The following is a 27,970-nucleotide window of genomic DNA, read 5'->3' as shown; positions in this document are numbered from 1 at the left end:
GTGTTCTGATACACACATCTGGTTTCCGGTCTTGGACTTTTTCTCTTATCTTTGATTTTTGGTGAAATATTGGATCATTTGAACATTTATTGAAATGAGTGTGTGTGTGTTCACAAAGTCCCAGAGTTCAACTTGTTCAACTAGTAACTAAAGCTGTCAAATAAAAGTCAAATAAAGTATAAAATAGCATCAAATGGAAATACTCAAGTGAAGTACAAGTACCTCAAAACTGTACTTAAGTACATTACTCGAGTAAATGTATAAAATGCATACATTTTAAAAGGTTATCTCACAATCAAGAAAAAGTATGTACTTTGTTGTTGAGTTTCATAAGACAATATGTGTGCAGATGTATTAGAGTTTAGTGTTTTGTGATAAAATGTGTATGTGTCTGTTGAGTTTTGTGCAGCTTCATATATTTTAATGTTGAGTTGTATGTATGTTAAAAGCCCATCTATAGACGGGCACAGCAAACTAGCTTAGCCTATACATGCTTTGGTATGTGGCATAAGTTCATGCTATATATTTGTCCCTATGCAAATAAACATGAAATATGAAATGTAAAATAATCATCCACCTGTAACGTAGCAGTAAAGCAGCAACGTGGACGCCAGTGTTGCAGATGGAGTGCAGATACAAACCTGCACTTAGAGTGACAATAAACTAAACCAGACGCCTTTAAAGAAGAGATACCGAGAGATACTGGCTCTTTGCCTTTACTGTATTTGTTTTCATTTTCTGAAGCTGACCAATCCCAGTTCGGACTGGGAGGAGACCAGCCCGCCTTCAGGAAAGACACGCCTCTATGTTCAAGGAACACCGCTTCATACATACACTGTTGTTAGCGACGCAGCCGCTACGGACAATTTCATTTTTGACATTTTTCCACTTGAGACCAGCTCACAAAACCTCACATCTTGCCACAGGTGAATGCAAGAGTAGCGGTTTCTCCTGGTTGGGCCCCGTTACGCTGGTGGCAGTCCTGCGAGGTGAGTTTAAACCAGCTAGTTAGCGCCGAAGATAGCCTGTAACGTTACTGATGGGGGGTTGGTTGTTGTGCTAACGTAGCATTTCACTTAGCTGCTACATAACCTTGCCGAACAGACACAAGTAGTGAGCTAGCTAACACTGGCCGCATTTCCGTTACGACTTAATATTTTCGTCTTCTGGCTGATTAACAGGAGAGATTTGAGTAGAGGCTGCATGAGCTTGTGGCGTCAATAAGTTAAGACAAGCTAGTTTGAGTGAGGCTAGCAAGCTAACAGCGGCGACCATGATTTAGCTGACAGGCTAACGCTAAAAGCAGACTGACCTGACAAGATGCGTTTTCTTGTTGTGTTTAATGTTTACTGCGTGGGTCTGGGTTGTTATGAGACTAACGTTAATGGCAGTGAAGTCGTTTGTGTGACAACTGTATTTTTTTCTCTGTCGGAACTTCTCGCATAACTTGATGTTAACGCGACGTTATGTGGAAGCTAGCGTTAGCTCGTCGGCTAACTGACCTAATCAGCTTGCTGCATAAGTCAGAAATAATTATTGACCGTCTAACTTCATTTAACTGCGGTGCTGTAACGTTAACACACATGCTACAAACTAAACATCACACTGTGTTGTCGCGTTGTCAGCTGCGATGAGGCATTGTTGTGTCTTTTCGACATCTTCCACCTAACTAACAAGCAAGGGTAACGTTAGTTAGCCAACATGTTTCAGTAAGCAGGGTCCCGTCTGTCGAGGACGGCCAGCGACGACCCGACACCATCACTTTCTGACAAATAGTACCATTAACAGCTCAGTCTGCAGATAGCAAAAGGTTAGCTTGCTTGCCACATAACTTTGGGCCAGGACGAAAGCCAACGTCAGCCATCAGGCAAGCTCACCGAGAAACGGATGGCGTTAAGCTCGGTGTTTGGCAGAGAGGGGGAGGGGATGAGGCAGAGCTACAGCGAAAGAGAGAGAGACAGCGCCTACATGGCTGCGAAGTATAACCAATATTCTAGCTTTTTTTGAAAGCGTTAGTCGACCAATTTCGCTGTCTATGACTCTCTGCCGTATTTGTTTCGCGTTTCGTCAAAAAATATTTGAAGCTGGATATGCGACAAACACGATCTCAGCGACTCAAGCCACCGTGTTTTCCGAAATTGGTGGTGCAGGGCAGCGAGGCACAATGTCTTCTCCCCGCTGGACAAATGCAATGACGTTTGCTTAGGGAGCGTCAATAACTTACTGTTTTTTTTCCGCCGAAAAAAATGTACTGATCGTGCTGAGAGCCTCATACATAAACTTAAATGTGTGTAAATGTATTGTTGAGCATTGTGCAGTTTCATATGTATTTTTACTGTTTTACTGAGTTATATGTATTTTAAAAGCCCATGCAGGGACAGGCATTGCAAACTTGCTTAGGCTGAAAATACTGTGGTATGTGGAAAAAGTTATTTTTTCCCTTTTCTTTATTTTAAGTATTCTTATGTAATTGTCAAATTGGATTTTTATATCGTCACATCAGGTGTTATTTTCTTTAAAAAGAAAAGCAATTTTGCTGATAGTGGATCATATCGCTCTTTATTTTCCTGTTGCCCCCTATGAATAATAGCCGGATATTACATTGTAATCATGATTTGTTGATAACATTGTTATCTCAGTGTTGTGTTAAATAAGGAAATTGTTTACATACTTAAGAAACTACATAAATAAATAAATAAATACATTGGTGTCACCAAATCCAGAGACGGTAAATTGCCAGATGTATTTCAACAAGTCACCAACACTTTAAAAAGTGTTTACATCTTTGTTATTTGAAGTGTTCTTATGTAATCATCAAATTGGCCTTTGCATAGCATCACATCAAGTGTTATTTTCTCTAAAAATGCATATTGATATATCACTCAGCCACTTTGCTTTTAGTGGATCTTATCACTCTTTACTCTGCTGTTGCCCCTCATGAATAAGAGCAGGATATTATATGGTAGTTATGATTTGTTGATAACATTGTCATCTCAGTGTTTTGTAAAATAATAAAATTGCATGCATACATAAAAAATGAAGTTGCCATCACAATATCCATACACTGTAAATTACCAGATGTATGTCAAGAAGTCACCAACACTTAAAACAAATGTTCTGCACATACATTATAATTTCAGGGTATTTTTGGTAACAGATTTATACACTTAAGATTCAGTAAAGTTCCACTTACAAACCCAGAATACCAATATCTCAAAGTTGACCTATCCGGTTGAAGTTTCCCTGATTTGTAAACCTAAAAGTGTAGCTTTCATATCTGGACTCAAAGTCTTTGATGGGAACAAATAATAGAGAAAGGCACATTTAGGATCCCAAATACACCATCTAAATAACTAATGGCGGCAGAGATGTATTGGTGATGTCTGTAAAATTTCCATTGAAGCACTATAATGCTGAAAAAGTCATTATTATAATTGCTAGAATAGTGTTTTATTAAATTAATATTTGGCATCTGGTTAAAGTTCTGTGAATTAAACGCAAATTACTCAAACTCAATTAAACGTAAATTATCTTTAATTTATAAAATGCTTACTTTTATGTTTTTATTGAGTGAAGGGAGTCTTAGTCCTCTCATGAAGCTGCAATGCATTTTTCAGTTCTTTCACACGTGTGTATCACTTGAAGGACGGTCCCTAACTTGCTGCCATAGACATCCTGCTGTAGAATGACAGGAAGCCCATATAGAGACTGTCATGGTGAAGCATTTTGCATAATACTTTCCCATAGCCATTTCATTTGAAACAGTCAGTTATTCTCTTTGTTTCACTCTGACTTTTTTTTCCTTTTCTTTTTTTTTTGCTTTTCTTTTTATGGCATGTTTGTGGTTTTGTCAGTTTTGTAAACTCGGTGCATAAAAGAGGGCTCTCTTGTTTGTTCAGTATGACTTGCCACATGTAAGTTAAGGTTGAATTTGAAACAATGGCATGGTTTACAGACCGAGACTGTTAGTATTATTATGTACGTAGACTGGACCCAACACAGTGAGAGAATTTTCACTTCAGTGTTATTTCTCTTAAAACAGTGTCAAACGCCAGCAGTTCAGACCTTAAATTGTTACCGTTGAGCTGCACTGAGGAAGTGTTATGGCAAAGCATTACATTGCAGAAAAGGGGATTTTTTTTTTTGCATTGAAGTACATATGCTACAATGCTTGTGGCATTGTTGCATTTGACTGTTACACAGAAACACCTCATTCAGCTGATTCATTTCTTATGTATTTTCTAGATTTTAATCGCAATACTGTTTAAATTGCAGTTATAACATCAGAGACAAACTAGAGAGGGCTGCTGTTAAGTCTCAAACAACAGTGAAATGGCTTGTCAGTAAGGAAAGTTTGTTCAGGTGTCACTGTGATACAGGGATCAATAGAAATGTCTAAGGATACAAAACAATGGCCGAAAAAGTTATTTTATCCATGTTGTTAATTCAGCCAAACGTGGTAAAGAACTGAAGATCTAGAACTTTTTAAATAACGAAATGAGGTAAAGGTAAAAAACTTTATATTTGAGCATGGCGTAACTCTGCCTTTCTCCTTCAGTGTTGAGAATGTTTAAAAAACTTTTTTTTTTAACTTTAGCAGACCTACGTATTACATCAGTGTTTGACAAGATACTGTACTTTCACTTGTTGTGATGACAGCTGTTTCCTCCTCTCCTCTGTCAAAGTAAAGATCCCTCACTTTAAAAAATACTTAACCGGAGTACTTTATTTTAAAATGTTGATCTCTTGATGATTTCTAAAAGTATTTCTGGCTGCCCTGTGTCCCTTTTTTTACTACATATACTACATACAAATATGAATAGTCTGCACATTCTTGAGGAATGCTTGACACTATTTGTTAAAGTTCACAGACTCGGTAAAACCCAACAAGCTGTTAACTGTCCATCTGTCTTTGTCCATTGTAGCCCCTTTGAGTATGTGTATACAATGAAGAGGCGTGTGGAGGACCAGGAACCAATATTTGCATCCCAGCAACAGCAATCACGTCGCCCCCCAGTTCAGGGTATTGCAGAGAGCTTCCAGCACCGGGCCCTCGCCCCGGCCCCTACTGTGATAGAGGCAGCCGCAGACAACATGCAGCCCTCCACCGGCATCCAGTATTCTCTCCCCCAGGGCTACCAGGTATGGTGCAAGCAGTTGGTGCTTGAACAGGGTCTTAGATTAACATTTACCAGACACCACTATCGGTAAATTGCCGTTGGGTGGATAAATGGATAAAGCCATATAGAGTCAAAACCTTTAAAGGGTTTGGCAATTTTTCTATATTTTTCTTGTTGTCAAGAAATCACATGTGCAGAGCCAAACCGACATCCTACTTAAAAGTATTGTGTGTGTATCCAAAGTCTGATATATGGTATTCCTCTGTGCCATAGACCTCCGTTATTGTCCACACTGCACTGGATGACATGTTCCCTTCTACCTGGCGATGGTAGCTTGTTTAGAAAGAGCTCCAAAGGGTAAAGACATCGATAAGATAGTAACCCTCTGGAGTGATGTTCCTAGTTTGACACCACTAAGCATGCACGGGAACACGGTTCTGTTTACAGCTTCGTTAGCTTGTTGTGCTACATAATACAACCTTTTGACTTTGTACTACATCATACATTTCTCAAATAACTTCAGTACAAAGTCAAGAGGTTGTGTTATGTAGCACAACAAGCTAGCAAGGCTGTAAACATCTGATCCGTTCATTGTTGGTTTTGGCTCTGCACATGAGATTTATTGACAAAAGGAAAAATATAGAAAATCACCAAACAAATCCTTTTAAAAACCTTGTAGTTCATTTCAGTATCTCTATTTGATTATTTATTTAAATATTGTAAAGAAAAGAGTAATTAAGTGTTTATAGATCTTAAAATGCAAGTATATTTCTTCCTCAAAAGGTGCCTACAATGCCTCAGAGCACAGGAGGTCATGGACATAACAGTACTGCACCTCATGTTGGGCCCCATGCACACAGCATAGCAGTTCAGTCCCAGGGCCCTGCAGTGGTCCAGGGACACGTTCATCCACCTGCACCCTTGACTTCAGCCCAGGGACAGCAGCAGTTTCAGCGACTGAAGGTACATCCACATGAACATATAGACAGTCTTTAAAATATGTGCACCAAAGTAAATCAGCCAATCTAGGCCAAGTATGTTGATGAAACCAATAACTTTGGAATATTTATTTAACTTGTTACAGGTTTCTACATGTTTAGCCGAATATATTTCAGTTTTTCTGTTTCTAAGTTCATGTTGATGCTGCATTTAGTGGTTACAGTATATCTGCTTCCTTGAGGGGGATTCAGTGAATTTTTACACTTTTACTTCGTAGGTTGAAGATGCCCTGTCCTATCTGGATCAAGTGAAGCTGCAGTTTGGGAATCAGCCACAAGTTTATAATGATTTCCTTGATATTATGAAAGAGTTCAAGTCACAGAGGTCAGTCCCAGTTTTACTGCCATTTCTTTTCAACAAGCAGAGGAAATCCATAAACAGCTTTTCTATGTTTTAAGTTTTCACATATTAAATAAACAGAATATCCATTATCTGCTTTGAAAAGTAGCACAATGATGCTTTTAGATGAAGATTTTAGATGCTAAATTACCATAATTTCCTCTTGTCACTACAGCATAGACACTCCTGGAGTTATCAGCCGTGTGTCCCAACTCTTCAAGGGCCATCCAGACCTCATCATGGGTTTCAACACTTTCTTGCCACCCGGATATAAGATTGAGGTTCAAACCAACGATCTGGTCAATGTGACCACGCCAGGTCAGATTCACTACATTACCCCTCATGGTATCTCTGTTCAGAACATCCCTGTAAGTGGAGCATCCAGCCAACCTGCGAGCCAACACCAGCACCAGAGTCTGCCACAGGCTGGCCCGCACACCACCACCACTACCACTACCACCCCACCCATCCCCGCCCAGCCTGCAGCAAACAAAACCAACAAGGTAGAGTATGGGCTTCTATATTGGTTCACTGAATTGAGTGTAGTAGACTAGAACATCACATATTGAGAGTCTTATTGGTCCAGTTTCATATGCTGACATCTTACTAAATTTCTTAATCAAGTATTTATATCTGTGCAGGTCCTTGTTATCTAAATATTTTTAGATTTGATATTAATAACTTGTCGTTTTTGCACACCAAATTGAGTCTTTGTGTGTGTTAAGTGTTTATACACTTCTCTGTTAATTTCATAAGCCGATGCAGTCTCCAGCCCACACCCCCACCAGCCAGCCCAACCCATCCATCCCATCCTACGCCTCACCGCGCTCGCCTTCAGTCCAATCCCACACTCCTGTGAGCAGCACACCGTCCGGTGGGCCACCTCTCCAGAACAACCAGCCTGTGGAGTTCAATCACGCTATAAACTACGTCAACAAGATCAAGAACCGCTTCCAGGACCAGCCAGACATCTACAAAGCCTTCCTGGAAATCCTGCACACATACCAGGTAAGGAGGTGCACAACAATAAAACATATTTATGCTTCGTAGTATATACAGCGCTGTTGGTACCCAAATGACTTTATGTGTTGCCACCAAAAAAAAAACAAAGTGTGATACCCCCAGAGTTGACCCAACTACTACCTCTTTTTAAATTACAAATTTTCCAGAAGGAACAACGAAATGCTAAAGAGGCAGGAGGCAACTACACCCCAGCGCTGACTGAGCAGGAGGTCTACACTCAGGTGGCGAGGCTCTTCAAGAACCAGGAAGACCTGCTCTCAGAGTTTGGACAGTTCCTCCCTGATGCAAACAGCTCAGTGGTGAGTCTCTGTTAATACTTTATGAAACTAATGAGGTTATTTTTGTGATTGTGCTTGGTTATGGAGTGCGAAAGTCTGGAAGTCTTTCCGTTTAAATATTCCATCTTTATAGTACAGTTAAATACAGATGAAACACTGGCACTGCCAAAAGTAAAGGAATGGAGGAAAGAAAAAAATATTTTTTAGACCTGTCCTAAACATGTGACTCATTTGCTCTCTTCATTTATTCAAGTGCCTCAACTCTTTTTAATAGGTAGTTGACACTATTTACACAATTTTTCCTTGATGCATCCTGTTGAGTTTATGACATCTGTTTGGTGAGATAATGGTGTGTAAATCTCTTCCCAGCTGTTGAGCAAGACTGCGCCAGACAGGGCAGAGTCAGTGCGTAACGATCACGGCGGCACAGTAAAGAGACCTTTACTAAACAACAAACAAAGACTGAGCCAGAACGGCCTGCCGATCAGGAGACCTGTGGGAGTTGGAGTCACGCCACCTGTCAAGGTACACACCGTTTAACATGTTGACTGTCTGCATATATTTAACTGATTGTACTGTTTATGTCTTTCTGTCATGATATAGACCTAATAAAAGGCAGAAATTATAGTGTATATTGATAAGATAATTAGCACCAGTCGCAGTGTCAGTGTACTGCAATGGCAATTTGTTTCTGAAGTGCAAAATGTAATTAGTCATTTAGACTTTTGAATTTGTGCGTACAATTAATTATTTCTAAAAGTAAGTCATTCTTTCTAAAATGTATTGCTTGACATGGTGCACATGTACATTTAAATCAGCATCAGTATGATATTTTCTTCTACTTAAACATCCTCCTTTTTAAAAAAAATGAAACAACAATTAAACCTTTTAAATCATCTTCACCCTTGCAGAAGAAACCCAAAATAGGGATGAAGGACCATGGCATGACTGAAGTCAGCAAACACAGCACCAGCACTGAAACTATGTTCTTTGAGAAGGTCAGTACTGTTAAAAACCAATATCACTATTGTTATTTATTGTTCTGGTCTTGTAATAAGATGAAGATGATAATTACTAGAATGAGTTTCAAGGGATGGTTTGTTAATCTTGTTTTTTTTTTGTTTTTTTTGTCATCATCACTGAAAACTCTACAACAGGTAAAGAAGGCTCTTAGGAGCTCTGAGGCGTATGACAACTTTCTGCGGTGTCTGCACATCTTCAACCAGGAAGTGATTTCACGTGCTGAGCTGGTTCAATTAGTCATCCCATTTCTTGGGTGAGTGTACACATCACACAGTCCGTTGGAGCAGCAGATACATATTGCTTCTATAACTGTACTTCTGTGTATTGTAGCTTAATGATATCTTCAGACTAAAATATAGTTTGTTTTGCTTTTATTTAAAAACGTCACATTAGTTCATCACACTAAATACTTAAATCATAGATTCATAATCATTGAACCACTAGTGTTTATGTTATAAATACCTTCCTATTAACTGCATTATTCATGCATTGTGACACACTTCACAGAAAATTCCCAGAGCTTTTTACATGGTTTAAAAACTTCCTGGGCTACCGAGAATCAAGCCACGGTGAGTCGAGCCAAGCGGAGAGTTTACCCAAGGAGCGTGCAACGGAGGGTATCGCCATGGAGATTGACTATGCTTCCTGCAAGAGGCTGGGGTCCAGCTACAGAGCACTGCCAAAAAGCTACCAGCAGCCTAAGTGCACAGGGAGGACGCCACTGTGCAGAGAAGTGAGTCACTGGAGTCTGCTACTTAAAGTTTAAAGTTTTTCCTATCATGATGATTAATAACCAAACAAAGTAGGACTGAGACTACAGGTTATTTTCATTATTGGTACATTTTTGGTTAAATAGCTTTTCTTTTTACACACAGCATACCACAGCAGTGTTTTTTCTCCCAGATTGCTTATTTATCACATCCAAAGCTTTTAAAATGAGAAGCTGCAACAAATTCATGATTACTATTTTCCCAATACACAACTGAAATTTATCATTGATTATATGTTGACATTATTTTTGTGATTTCCGTGCCTGCTATCAGTTTGTCACAGTCACAACTGAGAGTCTAAATGCCTTCCTGAGAATAAAATAAAGGTTTGAATGAAGCAAATGTGTCTTTGTAGGTTCTGAATGACACATGGGTGTCGTTTCCATCATGGTCTGAGGATTCTACAGTTGTAAGCTCCAAGAAGACTCAGTATGAGGAGCACATTTACAGATGTGAGGATGAGCGCTTTGAGGTGAGGAAACAAAGTAAAACTTGTGGTCTTGTTTTGGTTGTAAGAATGTGTGGAGTCAAGATTTCCAGTAGATGTCCAGGGAAAAGCCCTGCTGACAGCATTTGCAATAATGAAAATTAGAGTTGATTGGCACAAGCTTTAAATAAATCCTCAAATAAAACAGATTCAGTCATTAACTTGACGGTTATGGCGCCCTCCTTTAGCTGGATGTCGTGTTGGAGACCAACCTTGCCACGATACGAGTCCTCGAGACAGTGCAGCGACGGCTTTCTCGCATGTCTGCTGAGGAGCAGCTGCGCTTCAAGCTGGACAACACATTGGGCGGCTCCTCAGAGGTCATTCATCGCAAAGCTATCCAGAGGATATATGGGGACAAGGCCCACGACATCATCGACGGGCTTAAGAAGAACCCAGCTGTGTCCGTCCCCATAGTGCTCAAGAGGTGAGTTAAAATTGTGATTTCTTAGCTTTTCATCTGCTTAGGGTTTAACTTCAGGTTGTAAATCACTATTTTTTATTGCTGTTTACAGGTTAAAAATAAAGGAGGAGGAGTGGAGAGAAGCTCAGAGAGGCTTCAACAAAATCTGGCGGGAGCAGAATGAGAAATATTACCTGAAGTCACTCGACCATCAAGGCATCAACTTCAAGCAGAATGATACCAAAGTGTTTCGCTCAAAGACCCTGCTCAATGAAATCGAGATGCTGTATGATGAGGTAAGGAAACAATAATTGGATAGATTGAAAACAAGACAAACATAATAACTCAATGCATGATTTATTTACAGCGTAGCTCCAACAACAAAAGACAAAACAGTCTTTTTGTTCCCACAGTGCGATGTGTTTGGTAGTGCTTTTGATACTTTAATTGCTTTTGACATCTTGTAGCTGTAAATGAGACCTGGAGCATCACTTCCTGTTGTCTAGACATTTTACTCTCATACAGACTGTCTAAAAAGAGAAATCCTCTATGAGCCCAATTAACTCCTGTCTGTGTCCTATAGCGCCAGGAGCGAGCATCAGAGGAAACTGCCACACCGCCTCCCAGCGGCCCGCACATGAACCTGACCTACGATGACAGCCAGATCCTGGAGGACGCCGCTGCCCTCATCATCCACCATGTCAAAAGACAAGTTGGCATCCAGAAAGAAGACAAGTACAAGATCAAACAGATCATCCACCACTTCATCCCTGACCTGCTTTTTGCACGGCGAGGTGAGCTCTCTGATGTGGAGGAAGAGGAAGAAGAGGAGGAAGAGGACATGGACGTGGATCAAGACGGTCCCAAGAAGCACAACGGCCTGCCGGGCAACAGCCCATCAAAGTCCAAGCTCCTCTTCAGCAACACGGCGGCTCAGAAGCTTCGGGGCACAGACGATGCTTATAATCTGTTCTTCGTGAACAACTACTGGTATATCTTCCTTCGTCTTCATCACATCCTCTGCTCTCGTTTGCTGCGAATCTACGGGCAGGCGGAGAAGCAGATTGAGGAGGATGCCCGTGAGAAAGAGTGGGAAAGAGAAGTGTTGGGGCTGAAAAGAGAAAAGAATGAAAATCCAGCAATTCAGCTTAAGATGAAGGAGCCTAGTAAGTGCAAAAACCTTTAAATGACACATAATTATACTCAAATTCTCACTGACAGTTGTTTTGATCCCACTAAAAAACCACAGGGTGTCATATTTTATGATATCTCACCATATAATTAATCACATTTGCTGTCCCTTTTCTCATTGCAGTGGATGTCGATGTAGAAGACTATTACTCGGTCTTTCTGGAGATGGTGCGTAACCTTTTGGATGGAAACATGGAGCCGGCTCAGTACGAGGACTCCTTGAGGGAAATGTTTACTATCCACGCCTACACTGCCTTCACCATGGACAAACTCATCCAGAGCATTGTCCGGCAGGTCAGCGTACACAAAGATTTTATCATTCGATTTGATTTCCGTCGCACAAATATTCCATGGAAGTGTCATTAGTTCATGAAAATACCAGAGAAATTAGATTGAACTGATTGGCATTTTTTTATTTCCTGTTAAAAACGGATCTTACTAAGAATCCGTTGAGCATGAACAGACATGTATGAGTATTAGTTTGTATTGGTTGTTTTGAGAATGTAATCTGACTCCGACATGAGTAAGGTGGAGTAAAAAGAAAAACTAACATGCAGCCAAAAGTCATCTGCTTTAATGGAGCAGAGCTGTATTTCCTGTTTTTCCTAAATAACACGTCTATTGTTTATTGTTTAACTCTGTGATAGATGACTGAACGTTTAACCCTTCAGTCACTGAGTGTGTTTCTATCACACTGATAGGCTGTGATCCTACAAAGCCACCTGTTGCACACTGAATGCTTTTTTTTTTTTCCCACAGCTCCAGCACCTTGTCACTGATGATGTGTGTGCACGTGTGACGGACTTATACCTGAGCGAAAGTGCCAATAAAGCCACAGGGGGCACGCTGTCCACGCAGGCGTCCAGGGCCTCAGCAGAGGGCACCTACCAGCGCAAAGCAGAGCAGCTTATGTCTGATGAGAACTGCTTCAAGGTACCACAAGCACAGAGTCATATTTTTTTGTTAATCAGTCTGCACTTCTTTGAACACTTTGTTTGTAGACACTGTGTTAAATACTTGTCTCTCGTTGCTTGTGCGTCTAGTTGATGTTTATGAAGAACCGAGGTTCTGTCAGTCTGGCCATGGAGCTGCTGGACACAGAAGAGGAGAACTCTGATGAGCCAGCTGAGGCAGAGGTAAGACTCCCATCAGTATTCAAGTACACTTCATACACTGAGAATTTCTTAGACACACCTGCATCTGTGTTGGCAATAGATTTGCAATAAGTGTGACTTTTTTGAGGTTGGAGTTTATGGTGATGTTTTAGTGTTTCTAATACTGTGTCCACCAAAAATTGACATCAATTGGTATTAGCACTGAAACAATTACTCACTTAATCAAAGGCTTATTCAAAAGAAAATTAACTACCAATAACTTTGATTAAATTTTAAGTCCTTTATCAAGGAAAAAGTCTCACTTCCAGCTTCTCCAGTGTGAGGATTTGCTGCTTTTCTGTGTCTTAAACTTTGTGACATGTTTTTTTACTCAATGAATCACATCATTTAATCTTGATCAATCAATCTAATCAACAGTGAACTAATGGGTGTGGACTAAATATTAGGAACACCTTTTAGAGGAATGATACCTGTGTTATTGTAGCAGCATAGAGTAACCGTGTTGTAAGTTAACTAAAGCCTAACACCAGGGTTAGAGGTCAAATATTACACATTTGAAAGGCCGTAACCACTTGTCTGGTTATTCTGGTTATTATGTTACCTCCTGTAACTGGTCCAAAAAGATGTAAATAGAGACGTCTATGTGAAACATATTTATTTATTTTTGCTCTGTCCCCTAACAGAGGTGGTCAGACTACGTGGGCAGATACCTGAACTCAGATTCAGCCTCCCCAGAGCTGCGTGAGCATTTGGCCCAGAAGCCGGTGTTCCTCCCCAGGTGAGGCCCCAGCCATGTCTCCCTCTTGTCTGCACACTTAAAACTTCTGTCCTGAGCCTCTAGTCAGCCGAGCAGCCACTCCACTGTTGACAAGCCAGACCAGCTGCCAAACAACTCATTTTCAGAGATATAAAACAGTGGCACTTTTTTACAAGCTTGACTTAGGAAGCTCTCTCTAATCTCAACATTTTGGGCATAGGAGCTCTGCCTTAATAGTCACGGACAAACAGCAAGAGTTTGAGAAGGTTAATTTACAAAGAGTGACTCCACAGTAACAGTGAAACCCTGTCTGGAAAGAATCTCATTGGCCATGAACATTTTTTCAGTTTCTGACCTCTGCCTCACGTAGAAGATTGCACTTTACATGGCCATTCTTTTAAAAATGGAATTTATTTATTCATTGATTCAGTTCCTTTTTAATGGGGAATTTTATTTATTCATAGTAAGGTTTTTAAAAATGGTTTTGGCTTGATCGTGGTTTTGAATTTCCAGCTTAGCAGACACCTATAAGGAATCATTTGGTTTGATTATTCACATTGTATTGAATTTAAATGATGATTTTCATTGTGTAACGTAATAACAAAAAGTCTTTTTGAATACGCAAACTGAAAGTAAAACAAATGGGTTCCACCTTTTTGTCATTTTATTTCATTTTTCTACGATGTCTTTGACCTGAGTTTGAGAGACTAAAGCTCTTGTTTAGGACCTGAGTGACTTTGTTAAGAAAGAAACAGTGAAGTCATGGTTTTTCTTTTCTACCTTATCATGCCCTTTGTTTGTGATTGTATTCAAATCAAAGGTCCTGTATGTGACTTAATCACTGTTTGCAACTGTAAATGTTCAAATGTCCATTTTGTTTAAGTCTGTTCTACTCAGTGTTATGTTTGTAATAATTTTCAGTGGAAACAGTGCACTCCCGTTGCAACTTTTTGTTGTGGGTGAGGTTTTTTTTTCCACTGGTTTGAGAGAGATTTGTGCTCAAGCTTTTTAAAAAAAAAAAAACTCTGGTCAAGCACATTATCTGCAAAACTTGTACAGAGGAGTAGGGTTTGTAAATAAAAATGATCGTCTAAATTGTATGTTCATATGTTGGTGTATTTCTTTCCTGACACCTCAGAGCTGTGCATGGAGGCGTGGTTGTGTCCACTCTGTCTTAAAGCTCCAGATGAGTGTTGTGTGTATTATTATATATACATATATATATATAAAAAGCCTGTCTGTCTTTGATTTTCAATGCTTTTTTTTGTTTTATTTTGTTTTATTTTTGAGATGGCTGTCCATTACCATAAACATTTCAAAAGGCTTTTTTCAACAAAAAAAAAATGCAGAACAATCTTACTCTTAGTTTTCTCTTATTTAACCCATTGCATAAATCTGGTACCTGACTATGATTTATCATTGGGCTCACCCACATCTTGTCCTTTTTTCCCATCAAATCTATGAGAGGTCAGCAGCACAGGAGGTCAAAAGACTTGGCCCTTCTTCACACAAAAAAAAAAAAAAAACCTTCAGTGGCAGTTAAAAATCTAGCGGTTTCTTTTTCCAGTTGTGTTGGGTCTTCATCTCATGATCATAACACTCTGTACATTGTTGGTGAAAGTATGTGCACATCAAAGTATCCTCAGCTCATATTTTGGATTGGTATCCGATCAGGCAGCAATTTTTTTTTTTTTTTTTTTTTGTAGTGTTTGTTTCTAACAGTTTTACCCTGAAATTGGCCTCACTGTCATGTCTTTTAAGTGGAGCCCTGAATGCAAAAATATGCTTCATGGTTTCAGTCCTCGCTCACCTGTACCCTCTGTGGTAAGTACACATTTAAAACTTTCATTCAGGTGGGGTGAATATTTGCTTTTTTTTTTTTTAATTTTTTTTTTTTTAATTAATATTACCTGCACAAAATCGGGATCAATTTCCAATTAAAAGAAGTATTTGTTTGCCAAACATATTTAGATTTCAACTATGTGGCTGTTCAACGGAAGTGCACTGTAAAGAAATATTACGACTGCTGCCTCTGCTGCTCTTATAGATCCACATTCCCCACGAATGATTTGACTCCCTATCTAATTCTGTTACTCGGTGAGTTTGCAATGCATGGGTTTAAAAAAATTCTTGTTTAAAGGGACAGTCCTCTCAAATTTGACTAGACAGCTCTCAAATCAGCTTGTTAAGATTGTGTGTGTATGATGGCTGACTACATCCTTTTTTTTAGGCTGTAAAATCGCACAGTGCATATTGTCAAAATATAAAATTGTCTCTTAAATGAAAATAAAACAGTTGACAGATATTTTTTTTTTTAGAAATTTGTGCGAACTTTCCCTGTAAACGTGATGCACTCTTTTGATGTGTGGAATAAAGAGCAGGATTTTTTTAATTTATTTGTTTGTTTCTTTCAGGTCAGCCAGTGTTATTCATGTCTGTCAATCTCTTCTGGCTTTCAGGAATTTGAGAAGGATAAGGAAGTGTCAGAGAGGATGGGAACAACTGCAACAGGAGAGAATGACCAAGGGCACCTCCGACAAGTCGCAGGACGGCAAGAGCGAACTAAAGATGGAGTGCATGTTCAAGCTCAACTCCTACAAGATGGTGTACGTCTGTAAATCAGAAGACTACATGTACAGGCACACAGCGCTCACGCGGGCTCATCAGGTAAGCACAGAACAAATAATCAGCTGTAGAGTTTGTCTGCTTCTAATTATCATTAATTGTTAATTCATCACTGGTACGGGGGGGGAAATACATTTAAAAATTAAAGCTGCAAGCAGCGTTGAACGGGCCTTCGCACCCTTATGGGCTTATAATATCTAAACTGTTCCAGTTATTACAAAGTTTTTAACAAATTTTGTTCAGCACAGTGTGATAAGTCATGTATTCAAGTTTGAAGCCGATACCATTAACGCCTTAGGATGAGATAGCGTTTCTTGGGGGTCGAAAATTGGCGGAAAGTCGTACTTTGATGAGCATATTGCGGACTTCCTGTTGGATTTAGGTCAGGGGTGTCAGTGTATGATTTGTAGGTCTTGATGAGATGAATAATTGAGTTTTGGTTCGATCTCTCTACGACATTCCTACGGGCTGTGGCAGCCATATTAGATACATAGGTGGCGCTATAGAGCACATGTTGGCACTTTGGGGGATAATTTTTACATTTTATCACATTTTTCACCAGACCTGATGTGTGTGCCAAATTTGATGAGTTTTGAGCATCTTTTGTTTAGGGTTGAAGTGGCGTAATAATAAAGAAAGAATAATAAGAAAGAAACAAACACACGAAAAACAACAGGGTCTTCGCCCCTTTAGGGCTCAGGCCCTAATAATCAAACATATTTAAATTTGTCACCATTGTGTAGATTTAAAAAGCACCAGAACAACAACGTAATGAGTGAACACACTAACGGCCATGTGTCCAGTCACATCGCTACTGTGTGTTCAGACAGAGCTCGAAGCGAATTTAAGAGGTGGCGCGATTACACACAAAGTCGATGCAATGATGCAACTAGAAGTAAATTCGTCTGAGCAGTGCAAATACGTGTCTGTGTGAGTTGAAAATGTTTCATCTTGAGTGAAAAAGTTGTGCAAATCCCAGAGCTTTATGAATGTGTTTCATAGAATAGACCAGAGGGAAAAGGAGAGAGACAGAAACAAACTGAGTCTCTGGTGAGTTTTGAGTTCAGCCAGATGCTGAACTGAACACAAACACACACACACACACACACATGGTCAGTGTGCTTGTTGCTATCTAGTTTACAGTTAATGCACAGTTGGTATTTTGGCTGTTTGGGGCGAATAAACACAAATGGTCCAGTGATCAAATACGTGCGAATGATGCAAGGCGAAGATTTGCTTTGTGTTCTGTCTGATCACACTGTTAGAGGTTAACATCTAAGAACTATGAAGTACCCAGTGGTGGGTCTGTGTTGATAAACTCCTAGTGTGCAGCCAAGCGTTCTTTAACCAACAGAAAGATACATATACCATCCCGACAATTCCTGTTTACAGCCAAATAAGGTGCAGCCATCGTAGCTCTAATGATGTGTGGGGGCACAGACTGGTTGGACGAGGAGAGTATACAGTGTGCAGTACAGTCGTGTGATGTGATTTGATGTGGAAAAGATGTATTAATGAATTTTCAGGTAAATTTTAGGGGGAAAAATCAAGATATTATAAGTTTTAATGAGGTATATACCACAGTACAGTTAAGGCAAGTTCAGAAATGTTCACCTGTTGTACACGAGAGAAAAAAAAAATGTTGTTTCACATATTTATACATTATCAGTTTGATTGGCAGAGATATTTGCAGTTTGCAGATTTTCTTTCTTGCTCCAAGCTCATGATCATAGAGGTCAATCAATCAAATCAATTTTTAGTGATAGTCTTTTCATGTATTAGCAAGTTGGATTTTTTAAATTTTGGTAGTTCTATCAATAACTATTCTTTTTTATTATTATTATTATTATTATTATTATTATTATTATTATTATTATAACTCTTAATAGTGGGTCGTTTGTTTTTTCACTTTTTATCATTCTCAAAATATTTTTAATTAAAAGTATTTCATATGTGTTTTAACAAACTTGAAAAACTTTATAACAGTCCATACTTAAACCTATTAAGTGACTTTTTTAGTCAGAAGGTGATGACAGGAACCCTTCGGCGTTCATCGTGTGGCGATACGATGCCCCCTAGTGAATGCAGATGATCTGAGATGCCGTCACATTAAAATGACATCTCACTTTTGCCGCCTTCAGAAACGATAGCGTCAGTTATGTCCTCATTGACTAGAGGAGTGACATTGCCACAAGATAAATGCTGCGAATTTCCTTTATGTCATCAGACCTGAAAATAGGATGGATAGTCTGCAGCTCTCTACAGCCCAGTGGATTGATTTTGTTTTGACGTTGTACCGCTATATCTGGATGAAGGTGATGACATGTTTCTGCGACTGTCTTAGTGTTTTTATGTTGGTATCATAGTAGCTGAACTGCATTTTTCCCATTGATGTCTCTTCCAGTCCCAACAGCGGGTCAACACACGCCTGCACAGACGCTTTCAGACCTGGCTGGACTCCTGGGCCAAGGAGCACGTGACGAGCGACATGGCTGCCGACAACCGCAAGTGGCTGATGGGAGACGGACAAGAAGGCCTGGTGCCTTGTACCACCTCCTCCAACCCCGAGGTCCTCCATTATCTCAACATTAACAAGTACCGGGTGAAGTACAGAACACTGTAGTTTCTCTGAAGGATGAACTGTGGCTGTGATCGTCATCACACGACAGACTGCCAGTAATGACTTTAAATATACAGCAGCTTCATGCGGATCTTTCAAAACCTGCCGTTACTGGATTCAGTTGCCAAATGTTGTGTGGTTATCAGTCCAGGGTTCACATTGGATTCCAAGTTTTTTCCCCTTTTTTTTTTACATATGCGGGCGGAACCGTTTCAGGAACTTTGTGCTAACTTTTAAGCTTACACTGCAAAGTCTGCAATGCCTGTGAAATAGTAGTTTTGCAGGTATTGCTGTCACTAGATTGGAGAAAAAACCCCCACTTTTTTTTAGTAAGTCCAAAAAAATATTAAATGCAGATTTTTATATTAGTTAATGAAACAAAAAAAGCACTCCTTGCTGCATTTCCTCTCTGGAATAACTCACAATTTGAACAAAACACCCGGTTAAACATTTCGTAAAACATACTTAACAATTAATTAGCTGTTTTTGGAGGACCACAGGAAATAAAAACAAACAACCTCAGTTTTTTTTTCTTTAGGTAGCAACAACTTGGACCTTTTACCTCTGTGAAAATGTGCATACTCTGACTTGGAGCTTAATCTGGCTTCCAGCTGTAAAATTGTATAGCCTGTGAATGTTTTCTTTTTTTTGATGGTAAAGGTGCAATAATGCACTGTATATTCAACATCTCTGGCAACTGCTGGGAAGCTGCTTGGCATCAGTACAATGTCAGCAGAGTGTATCAAGTACAGTAAGTTATGACTGCCCAAACAATTTGTGTAAATATGTTGTTTATATCTAGATTTTTTTTTAAAAAATCAGATGTCATCGATGTGTAGCATACATTAACACACATAGTATCAATATTTAGCTAGAGGTTGCAGAGACATTTATTAAGAAAATGCAAAATTTTAACTGTTTATTACCAAAGGGTGTTAATTAGAGACCTTTTTTTGTTTGTGGTCTGTTGAACGTGCTTTCCCCTTAAGTCTCAATTTAGTAGAAAAAATTGTCCATTTCATGTTTCGAGGCAGAAACCGTCTACCCTCTCTGCGCTTTTCAACCTTCAGTCTTTGGCATTGGTATCACTCGTGGTGTTAACATGATTGAATGTAGCCAAGCAGCAATTTATGCTTTTTTGAAAGTAACAGTAAATGTCCGTTTTTGAAAGTACTGAAGTCCTAACAGTACTTTGAATTCTTTCTTTGTATGTTAACTTAACCAAATGGTTAGAATCTGTTCGACAGATCTGGTGGTCTCACAGCGTATCACCTATAAAAAAAAAACTGTACATTTAATTTGTGTTTATTTTTTATGCCCAGTGTTGATGACAAACACTGACAGATGTATAGTGGGTCTATACGTGAATGTCAGACTTGTGTGACTTGTGTACAGTTTTAGGATCAAGACAACAAGCGAGCAATAATTCCTTTCAATTGCAGTTAATCAAAGCTATGTTTGTATTTCTTGCTGAAATACAAATGTGAATGTTAAATTCCCTTAAAAGAGGGATGTAAACAAAGGATTTTTTATTGCCTTTCCCCTCTGCAGTTTGTTTATTTAAAGATAGAATTAGCTTTGTAGATATTGTAGGTAATGTTGGGTGGTCAGACGAGACCAAAAAGGCTTTTATTGGTTTCTGATTTGAGAATATCTATCACACTAAAAGCTGTCAAGTGTGTCAAACAATACATATATATATATATATATATATATATATAAGACACAGACTTTTCTTAACATGCAACTTTTAGGTAAGCAGTCACATCACTTTTACATTTTCATGAATGGATCATAATGCGAGCAAACACACCAAAAGTTTGGTTCGGATGTGCAGATTGGCAACACTCCAAAAGAAGCTGCCTGACAAATATTTTAACATTTTCCAGGAACATTTAAGGCAACAGTCAATTACATAACCAGCTACAGACAATCTTGGAACAGTTTATTACTTGGGTTTTTATTTTTGTATTTACTATGTTTAATATGGAATACGACAGGAAGTCCCGGGGAGCTGATTGTACATAAAGACATCGTTTGTACCTTGTTTTAATGTGTCTCTTCTCTTGACTTTTATGATGTTGTACATGAGTGTTAGTATGGTGTTTGGCATTAAACTATCCTTTGAATAGACAGAAACCATTTCCTCTTTCATTTCTGACATTGTGTTTGTATGATTCTGGACACTTTTTTAACAAAATAAGCCCATCCGTAATGACGAGCAAAGGTGTATTATTTTATGCAGCTTTTGTCTTGTCTTCTATAACGTCCCCAGATTTGGAGCACGAGTTGAACAATATAACAAGAAGAAATCATACTTTGATTGTTTAATTTCCAATGCTAGAAAAAATTATATACAAAAAAGAACAGAATGGTTATATCCAGCTCTGAATTGTGAGTTATGAAGATGCAAAACAAAGAGTTTCTAAAGCAGTAGTTTTAGATATGTTGATATGTTTGTAACAGCCGTATAAATGAGGGCAACTCATTTCAGTTTGGAAACACATGGACGACTTCTTCTGCTATGCTCGTACGTAGATCCTTGTGCACACCACATCATCGGCTCCGAAGGTCTGAAACGAGATTGAGAGGGAGAAGAAAAAAAAAAAAAAAGAAAGTATCTGATTACCATTTCATCAGCATTAGCTCGTAGCCTGTTCTGTTGCCACGCCTCATTAGAGGTTTCTTGTTATTCATGAATGATTCTTTTCACTGCAATCGTAGCTCATTGCCTCTCGTGGCTCTTTCTGAAACGGACAAAGGCTTCCTAATCAAACGAAGCAAAGGCAAAAGATGTGTTCATTTAACTGTTAAGTACAAATGTCTCTAATGCACTCTCCATATTTCTTCTAAGACAAAGTTAAAGTCCTGATATTTGCTGCTGCTCTGCTATATTTCCACCTTTTAATTCATGAAAAACAAACTAATATTGTGATTTTAATTTGACACTACTCAGTGAGGAATATGGCAGCTGCCTGAAAGAGAAACGGACGTGACAGAAACTGATATGAAAATGGGAAAGAAACATAGAAGGCCCTCGGATCAGGGGTGTGTCCAGTTCCTAAGATTTATGGGAGTCCCACAGGCATAGCATTATGGCCAACTGCAGCGCCACACATCATCATTATCTCAAGCCGTGCAGCGTGGCGGAACAGGAAACAGGCCCGGGCTGTGAAAAATGGAGCTGAGATGACTCCATCTGGCACGTGGCCCGATGCCGAGGGAGACATTAACTGGAGCTAACGCCAGGGTCCATTGGCATTTTTCAACAGTGTGATCAATGAGGCCAATTAGAGCCCACAGGAGAACACAACAAATTTGGACCAAGAGACCCCCCGACGCTATCACAGCCACACAATTTCTCCTGGCTCCAGTCCAATCATAAGCTAGCCATTTTGAGGACTGAATTAATCTTTAAAATCAATATCTACTGGCTTCAAATGTAAAGGATGTACATGAGGTTCCTCACAGTAAGAGTAGTTTTTTCTCTCTCTCAAGCATTTATCCTCCTCCCACTTATCCTTTTCACTGTAGACTCTCCAAATGGTCATTGTAGTCCACCCATCTTCGATCACTGTGAGTGCTGTAAGCCACCACATGTTGTCTTCATTAAGCCTTGCATCCATCCATCTTCCCCTGAGAGCTCTAATTTCCCTCATCTACTGGCGGCCTTTTATTCAAGTTTATGCTAATTTTTTTTTCTGTTTATACTGAAGGATTGATCATATTCCTCTATGAGTAGAAAGGAGAACGAGGCCGGTGTTAGTGGACAATGGGACATGTTAGCTTGTAGCACTCTTTGTTCAGAATATCAAACAGGTACTTTCCACATGTCATTTTAAATTTGTAGGAATTCAATTTGACCATTTGATTATGTTTTGGCTTGTCTTGAAGCTTTGAACATAGCTGTGGACATAAGAGTCAGACTAAGACTTAAGACTTGACCGTGATGAGATGTGACCTACTTGAGACCAGCCTCTAAAAGACGTCTTGTCTTCTGTCTTGAGACTTGAAAGTGGAAACATGTAATTCTCAACTTATGAGCTGTTATAATCCTGTAACAACATGGTCTGAATGATATAAACATGTCGAAATTTCTAATTATAATGATCAGAGACTTGAAAGACTTTCAATTTAAAGACTTGACAGACATAAACAGTTGCTGACTCTTCCCAGAATTACTATATACCTCCACCTGTGATCATTTAAGTAGATTTTCAGTGTTATACAGTATGTTCACAGTTGAAGAAGACTAAGAGTCTACAGCTATGCCAGCAGCTTTGCAAGTATGTAGGAAAATAAAAAGTATTGGACGAATTTAAAATTTGACCCGATGATGGCGCTAGACGATCAGGTTCGCCAAAGTTATTTCAACTCATCCTAAGTGGAACATGGATGGATTGCCATGGAATTTGGTACGGGCATCCAACAGTTGTCAGAACATTTCACTGAAAACCACAGATGAGAAACCTACAGTAAAAGTAAAGGTGTTACTATAAGGTTTTAGGATGAAGAGACTATTTCACAGTATCTTCATCACCTCAGAGTTGAACGTCTTTGCTTCAAGGAGGCAATTATGTTGAAATTACAGAACAGCAGGGAATTTATCAGACCTCTCCCTCCTTGCCGGTAAAACTCGATTATATCTTTGAAAAAAGCAGGTTTTTTTTCCAATGATTCAACCCCACATGCCTATCAGGTTACAGCCCATCACTCCACATGGACAGACGTACACACCCTTATCTTGAATAAAAAACAGATTTTCCTCCTGTTCAAAGGTTTCTTTCCAGTTTGAAAACCTGCATCCGATCCAAATTACAGCCCCTCTCAAATGTTTTCCTGATTGCCTCTCTTCAGAGGTTAGTCACAGTCGGTAAAGAGGAGATCTCCATCACATCCAAACTGGACTCTTTGTTGTCCATCTGGCCAATAAATCCAAGCAGGCCCAGATGTTTACAGAAACACTGTATTGTCCCGGTGATCTTGAATTGCCAGGAAATGGAGACGGCAGTGTTTCTGATGGATGCAAGATCATGAAGTGGAATGTAGCGTCTAACAACAAACGTATGGCAGCGAAATGTTAATTTAGCCCTTTGAAACCCAGAAGAAGTTTCCCTGTGGACCCTCTGAAAAGGTGTTGCTGCAAGCTATAACTGTATTCAGATGAGAATTGGCAAATAATTCACTTCTTTTTGGCCTTTCGCGTCATTTTTCTTTTAATTAAGGTGCATCGTGCAGCCAATAGCAAAAATCAGACCACCGTGAAATGACCCAAGAAAAACAAAACTCCCCTCAGCTGTGTGCTATTTCTTGTTTACATTTGAGTACAAGACCTTTATGAAGAATTCCCTTAATATTTTTATGGATTTCTTTATTTTATGTGGAAAATAAAAGCCCCCCCCCAAAAAAAAGGGGGGGGGGGACAGCTCACTATGACAATGTCCTTACGTACAGTTACAGGCATGTTTATACACACCCTCAAATGGCAAAAGAAGGAAATTTGTGAAATGGATGGCAACTCCCAGTGGCCATGAGAGAACATTTCCTTGGAGTCATGTAGTATTTTGGAAAAAAAATATCCACCAGATCGTTAAACAGTGTCACCACCCAGTTATGGCCTCTTTAGACCATCTGTCTAGTTTTGGTTTCTGCTTCTGCAGTGGAAAGGCTCATCATCATCATTATTACAGAGAAACTCTCTTAATAGGAATAGTTTTGGGAAATAAGCTGAGAGTTGATGAGAAGATTGAAACCACAGACATGAGAGTGGTCGTAATTTTCTATGTATTTCCAAAAATGTCAAACTATTCCTTTAAAGACACACTGTACTGCCAGAACAACTGTATTTTTGACACGAATTTGAGGACCGTCCCTTCAGCCCACCCATGTTTTTCATATTGGCAGACACAGAAAATGGCCCATGTGGTTCAACATAGTGACCTCAGGATTTGACACCTCATCCCACGTCGCAAAACATCCAAACATCTGTTCATAGATCTGCTGAGACTTTTTTTTTTTTTTTTTTTTTAAATGCAAATGGGAGTCATTGCATCAGACTGATGGGATGAGAGCATTTGGGAGTCACAATTTAATAAAAGAAAACACAGAACCAGTCCGTTACGTTATGAATCTACAAAGGGAAGATGAGCCTCCGAGGAGGTACATGTGACTCCAGAATCCATGCTCTGAATTTAGTGCTCGCTTTGGTTTCTGTCACCATATTTCTAATTACGGTAAACTTAAAACAACCCACCAGTATGAGTTCATCCCCTCTGAGTTCTCTGCTCCAGAAGGTTTTCGGGCCGTTCCCGTTCAGTAGAGTCTGTGTGCAGTAAATCTTGTTTTCCGTCTCCCAAGTGGCCAGGCTCTGTGGAAAAGCAGCACCTCAATGAGATCTCCTACAAATATGCCCTCAGTTTCACCTGGATAACAGGACGTCAGCAGAGAGTGATATATACATGGAAGATCCTGCCATGTTACCAAATTTACTACTGCCTGCTGATTTTCAAAACATTTGATTTTTCAATGCATTTTTACCTTTTTCCTGGTAGCCAATGGACTTCCTTAGTTTCAGTAGTGTGAGAATAAAATAGCAGGATGTTGAGTCTTGTTTGGAGACAGCCAAAGCAGTATGATTAATATGATATGATATATGCATGGTAGCACGGCTGAAAGTTTGGACTGCTTTTCTAATGTCTTTCTCGGTGATGTGTTCAGGTGCTGGTGCAAATTTCCAACATCTAAGACTTGTTTTTAATGCAAAAAGCTACCAAATTCATATAATCCTTCTCATAATGTCCATTTTTTTCTTATTTTTAAATGTGACACACACACAGACAGATGAGTATTTGACTCTTACTCTTTTTATTGAGACTTGTTACATGTTATATGCCTCATAATGTGTTATGTTTTTGTTGGACTGGGGGAAGAGTAGCTGCTGACTTAGTGGCAGCTCATGGGGATCCAAATAAAGAATTAGTCTTGTGCACATTCATGGATTGTATCACAGGTTAATTACGTTACCTTGCACTTTCTGCCGTCCACCGTCTCCTCATTAAACTCCTCACCAACGACGAAGTTGACCTCCGTGGTGCGGACTGTGGTGGACGTCTTGATGTAGAAGTTCTCGCCGTTCTGCTTTATCTCCACGTGGGGCTTGGACGCAGCCGCCACTGCGACCTTCCTCAGCATGGCATTTACACCTGAGAACAAACCTAACTGTGAGCCTGTGTGAATTTAAGTAAAGTAGGGCTGATGAGTGTGTCAATGATAAAACTCGCAATGACCTGATGTGCTAAACAACAAGCCCCTGCGGGTTTTTTAGTGGTGCCCCAGACAAGAATTCCCACTAAATGCCACCTACTTTCTCTGTATTTTATCATCTGACATTGAGTTGTGTCACCTCACATTTTTGCTTGTCTGCCTCTGGCGCCAAAAAAAAAAATCTGAGTTGCTGTTTCAGTGATGAAGGAATGCAAGAAAGAGAAAAAGGTATCTATCTCAGGCAGAGTCATGCCACATTGAAAACAATTGGCTTTTTATTTGTCAGGAGGAGCTATTTACAGTAAAGAGCCATTGGTGAAATGAAAATCAGAATCCTCCTGCAGCTGCAGCTGAGATTGTTATCAGCAGATGTTGCAAATATGGAGGGGATGCAGTGACAAGGTGATGAGAGAGGGGAATGTTGGCGCCCTTTGCTTTGTTTATCTCTGGTGTAAATCATGATATATTCTGTCCTGTAGAATGAGTGGAAAAGCTCTTAACCCTCTCTGTCACACAGTTACAGTACAAACAATTAGATAAGCGAACACTTCGGTCTGTTTGCCATCCGTCCTCCTCATAGTCCATCACCGAGACGCAGCATCAGTGCATGTGTAACAAGACGAGTTTGTCGTCTCGTCCTGCAATTGAAACCAGATTTACTCCACTTTGGAACAAGAGAAGACTTTAATTTGTCTCCTCCAACTATAGTCTACATCCACATGAGAAAAAAAAAGCTCTGCAGCAAAGACCTGTGTAGTTATGGAGGTGTTATTAGAGAAATTGTGATGAATATCATCTTTTAGTGGTAGTTTAAGTGAATGAAATGATTTTATTTCTTTAGCTACTGTCTAAATTGCTTACAATCACTGTACAGTCTCCAATTTTCCACTTCAAGTGTAATTTTTGTATTTTCCTTACATTTGAAAATCAATAAACTATTCAACTAAACATCAGTCAACTCCTCATGTGTTTAAATATAACCCCTGACTGCAGTCTAATGCCAGTATAAAGCAGTCATGATCTTCCACAGCGCAGAAAATAGAACTCTGACAGGCTTGTTCATTTCAATCTGCAGTCACTGGATCATTTTAGTAAAAACCTTCTCTCACTAAAACACATTCAAACCTTGAAAGGAGAAAAAGAGTGAAATGTTCTCACCCAGGGCTTTGAGCAGCTCGTCGAAATTCTCGCTGCTTTTCATTTTCCAGTTTCCTGCGAAATTGGGCATTTTTTTTGTTGCTGGGTGTTGATTGTGTGTCAGCCGTCGCCTCTCGTCGTCTGTCTCCTGCGCTCCCTTTTTCTTCAGGCTCTTTCTCTCCCTCCGTCCTTCCCTGTGCTCCCTCCTTCTCTCCTCCCTGTGTGTAATGATCCCATGCAGCAGACCGAACCCCCCCCCCCCCCCCCCCCCACCTCTGCCTCCTCTCCCACACACACACACACACACACACTTAATGGTTTATTGTCATTAGAGAATTCTTTTAATGACCGTCCTAAATTATGGTTCAGCTGGAGTGTCTCATCTGCAGTATCAGTCAGCTTATCAGTGGAAATTAATGGTGCATTTATATAATTATGTGATCTCAAAATCTTTTCTCCAGAAAAATCTCAGTGGATCACAGCTGAATAGAGAATTGTACAACAAAACCCTTTTGAACTCCTTTTTTTAGTTTTGTTTAATGTATCAACCCTTCTAGTTTAGCCAAATATAAAAAGGGTGGGTTCACCTAAATTACCACAAAACATCTTTTCTCACTTATCTCCAGTATATATCTCATCATGAAGACAGTTTTACTTCTATTTTCCCAGATTTTGAGATATCTGAGATTTTTCTGCTGCCACCCAAAAACAATGGAGTTGAATGGAGTTTCAATCCAACAGTAACATCTCTCTTCAGAAACGACGTCCCTGTTGCGGTTGATCCACAGATCTCACTGTGAACAGCTTTCATTGCAACTTC

At 39.6% G+C, this 27,970-nt stretch overlaps 2 protein-coding genes across 2 annotated transcripts; one reads left to right on the top strand and one right to left on the bottom strand.

Moving 5' to 3' along the window:
* The first annotated feature begins 667 nt into the window (after positions 1-667).
* On the top strand, positions 668-19,512 carry LOC121894738 (paired amphipathic helix protein Sin3a-like). Its single transcript, XM_042407562.1, has 21 exons — positions 668-989; positions 4,926-5,142; positions 5,904-6,083; positions 6,337-6,443; positions 6,634-6,961; positions 7,215-7,466; positions 7,628-7,780; positions 8,129-8,284; positions 8,671-8,757; positions 8,917-9,035; positions 9,290-9,515; positions 9,908-10,024; positions 10,228-10,466; positions 10,555-10,738; positions 11,026-11,608; positions 11,758-11,927; positions 12,393-12,566; positions 12,677-12,769; positions 13,432-13,526; positions 15,965-16,172; positions 18,535-19,512. Exons 2-21 carry the CDS (start codon positions 4,948-4,950, stop codon positions 18,751-18,753), a joined length of 3,885 nt encoding a protein of 1,294 aa, XP_042263496.1. The 5' UTR covers positions 668-989; positions 4,926-4,947; the 3' UTR covers positions 18,754-19,512.
* LOC121894744 (cellular retinoic acid-binding protein 1) lies at positions 19,284-27,325 on the bottom strand. Its single transcript, XM_042407574.1, has 4 exons — positions 27,172-27,325; positions 25,774-25,952; positions 25,004-25,117; positions 19,284-21,323 (listed from the first exon to the last, which is right to left on the bottom strand). Exons 1-4 carry the CDS (start codon positions 27,239-27,241, stop codon positions 21,273-21,275), a joined length of 414 nt encoding a protein of 137 aa, XP_042263508.1. The 5' UTR covers positions 27,242-27,325; the 3' UTR covers positions 19,284-21,272.
* Between the last annotated feature and the right edge of the window lie 645 nt (positions 27,326-27,970).

The sequence above is a fragment of the Thunnus maccoyii genome, chromosome 1 (genome assembly GCF_910596095.1).
Source record: "Thunnus maccoyii chromosome 1, fThuMac1.1, whole genome shotgun sequence".
NCBI classification, from domain to species: domain Eukaryota; kingdom Metazoa; phylum Chordata; class Actinopteri; order Scombriformes; family Scombridae; genus Thunnus; species Thunnus maccoyii.
Note: the sequence above shows the minus strand (reverse complement) of the source record. Positions and strands in the feature narration are given on the sequence as shown.